The sequence below is a fragment of the Argentina silus genome (genome assembly GCF_951799395.1).
Source record: "Argentina silus genome assembly, chromosome: 8".
Lineage (NCBI taxonomy): Eukaryota > Metazoa > Chordata > Actinopteri > Argentiniformes > Argentinidae > Argentina > Argentina silus.
In genome coordinates, this window is record NC_139662.1 from 23842054 (window position 1) to 23844553 (window position 2500).

At 50.9% G+C, this 2500-nt stretch overlaps 1 protein-coding gene across 2 annotated transcripts in view; it reads left to right on the plus strand.

Annotated features, from left to right (window-relative positions):
- gpkow (G patch domain and KOW motifs) overlaps positions 1-2500 on the plus strand; it is a 6935-nt gene that overhangs the window by 1351 nt on the left and 3084 nt on the right. For both annotated transcript variants that reach the window (XM_083675254.1, XM_083675253.1), the window contains exons 4-5: positions 1668-1774; positions 2427-2500. The exon at positions 2427-2500 is cut by the window's right edge and continues 131 nt beyond it. In XM_083675254.1, coding sequence (XP_083531380.1) covers positions 1668-1774; positions 2427-2500 — 181 coding nt within the window. The remainder of the gene's footprint in view (positions 1-1667; positions 1775-2426) is intronic.

Below are 2500 nucleotides of genomic sequence, written 5' to 3' on the forward strand. Positions count from 1 at the left end.
GATCATTAGAACTCTTGACAAGTTGAATTAGGTGTAGGCCTGTTCCAGGGGAGGCTGGTGGAGGTAGAAATCGGAGGACGGGCTCATTATAATACATGGAATGAAATGAGGAATGGTATCAAACACAGCATACCCTTCCCCATTCCGTTCCATGCATTACAATGAGCCCGTCATCCGATTTCTACCTCCACCAGCCTCCACGGAGCTATTCATGCTGGGTTAGACCAAAGATGTGCATCTCTGTGAGTTCCTGAGACCGGGTTTGAAGAACACAGGGAGGACGGAGGCCGGTCACCCACCTCACACACAGCTGGAGGGGATATAGGGAAAGGCCTTTTGAATCTGGCTCCTCGTTCAACTACAATCAATAAATCAATAATACAATCTAATGAAGTAAAGATAATAATAATAATGAGATGGATGTCATAGACTCCTGTTTTGTCTTAGTGAGACATGTGACTTGGTATCTTACTGGACTGTAATCTAAATCCAGTGCGTTTCTAAGCAGAGTTTGATCACGTGTGTGTGTGTGTGTGAGAGGGAGGGGGGGGGGGGGAGGTAAACTGACAGGTTAAAACAGAGTGTTTTCAGAGGGCGTGTGAAAGTCGAGAGGTGGACTGACCAGTTTCACTGGGACTGAAACCAGAGTGTGTGAACATGCTGACAGCCGGGATATATAACCAAACAACCTGAAGTGTGTGTGTGTGTGTGTGTGTGTGTGTGTGTGTGTGTGCACTGTAGTGCTCAGTGCCTTGGAGCAAGATGACACTCTCTCTCTCTCTCTCTCAAACAAACAGGGAAACAGTCCTCTCTCTCTCTCTCTCTGTCTCTCCCTCCCTCTCTCTCTGTCTCCCTCCCTCTCTCTCTCTCTCTGTCTCCCTCATCAGAACTCACCCCAACCCCTCATCACAGCCAGTCACTCATATCCTGCCCCCCCCCCCCCCCCCCCCCATGCACCCTCCCTCCTCCATTAGAGCCCCCCCCCCCCCCCCCCCCGCCTGGAGCCACACCCACTCAGGAGCTTCAGATGAGCGTGACCACACAGTTTACACCGGGGACACCGGTCACATCTCCTTCCTTGACTCCTTGCGTCCTCTCTCCTCTCCTCTCCTCGTCTCCTCTCTCCTCCCCTCCCCTCCTTCTCAAAAGTCATTGGAGGAGAAGGTCTGAGGGGAGGGACCCTGGACTTTCTCCTCCAATGAGCTTTGAGAAGGAGGCAAGGACAGAGGATGCAAGGAATGAAAGAAAGACTTTAGAGATTGTGCGTTTGATCTCCTCGCTGCTGTCGTCTGCTGTGTCTCCTCGGTGACCTTTAGTCAGACTGAGTCTGTCAGCCTGCAGCCAGATGGTTGTGTAAGAACAACATTAGCCTAGCTTAAGCTAGCGTCTCCAGGGATATTTCTGTCAGGAGCGAGAGTGTGTCTGTATAAAGACGCACCACTGACAGAACACACAAATAAACATCAAATGGAAAGATTAGTTTTGTGTGTGTGTGTGTGTGTGTGTGTGTGTGTGTGTGTGTGTGTGTGTGAGAGAGTCAGTCAGTCAGTCAATCAGTCCACAGAGTGTGTGTTGATCAGTATGTGTGTGTTGGTCAGAGGTGTGTGTCAGTCAGTGTGTGTTTTGATCAGAATATGTGTTTTGATCAGTGTGTGTGTGTGTGTCAGTCCACAGTGGCGGACTATGAGAACGTTCCGGTGGAGGCCTACGGGATGGCCATGCTGAAGGGAATGGGCTGGAAGGCAGGGGAGGGGATTGGACGGACCTTTAAACAGTGAGTACTCTCTCCCTTGTTGATTGGCTGCTTCTATCCTCTTCCTGTCCGTGGAGGTCTGTGTAGGGATACTCTTGCTCAATGCCGTTAGTCTTCCTGGCGGCTTTCTAAACTGAGACGGCTCGTTTACTCGTGTTTTGGGGGTTAATGACATGTTCAGGTACGTTTGGACACTTGACAAGTTCACAGAATCTTCAACAAACCCTCGACTGCCAGATCACAGAACAGCCAGTGATAACATTGATTAGATATGACCTGTTTTTTGCCAGAAGTGCAGTAGCACAGAATCACATCCTGGTGACGCCGTCTTCCTGCAGGTCACTGTCTGTGTTTTAGTTGTAATGTTCCTCTGTTTCAGCCAGCTGTCTGCTGCCCTGCATCTAGAAACCACACCACAACTCCTCTTCATTCATGATTGATGGATTTATTCCAGTATGTTCCTGCGCTCTATCAAGTACAGATGTACAAGAACACATTTTGGAACACAGCCGTTGAGTTCTGTCTTTGTCATCCCTCCCTCCCTCCCTCCCTCCCCCCTGTCCTCTTCATCCCTCCTCCCTCCTCCTTGTCCTCCTCATCCTTCCCTCCCTCCCTCCCCCCTGTCCTCCTCATCCCTCCCTCCCTCCCTCCCTCCCTTCCTCCGTATGTGCAGAGACATCAAGCCTATCGAGGCCCAGCTGCGACCCAAAGGTCTGGGTCTGGGGGCGGATCGCTCGGCCATCAGGG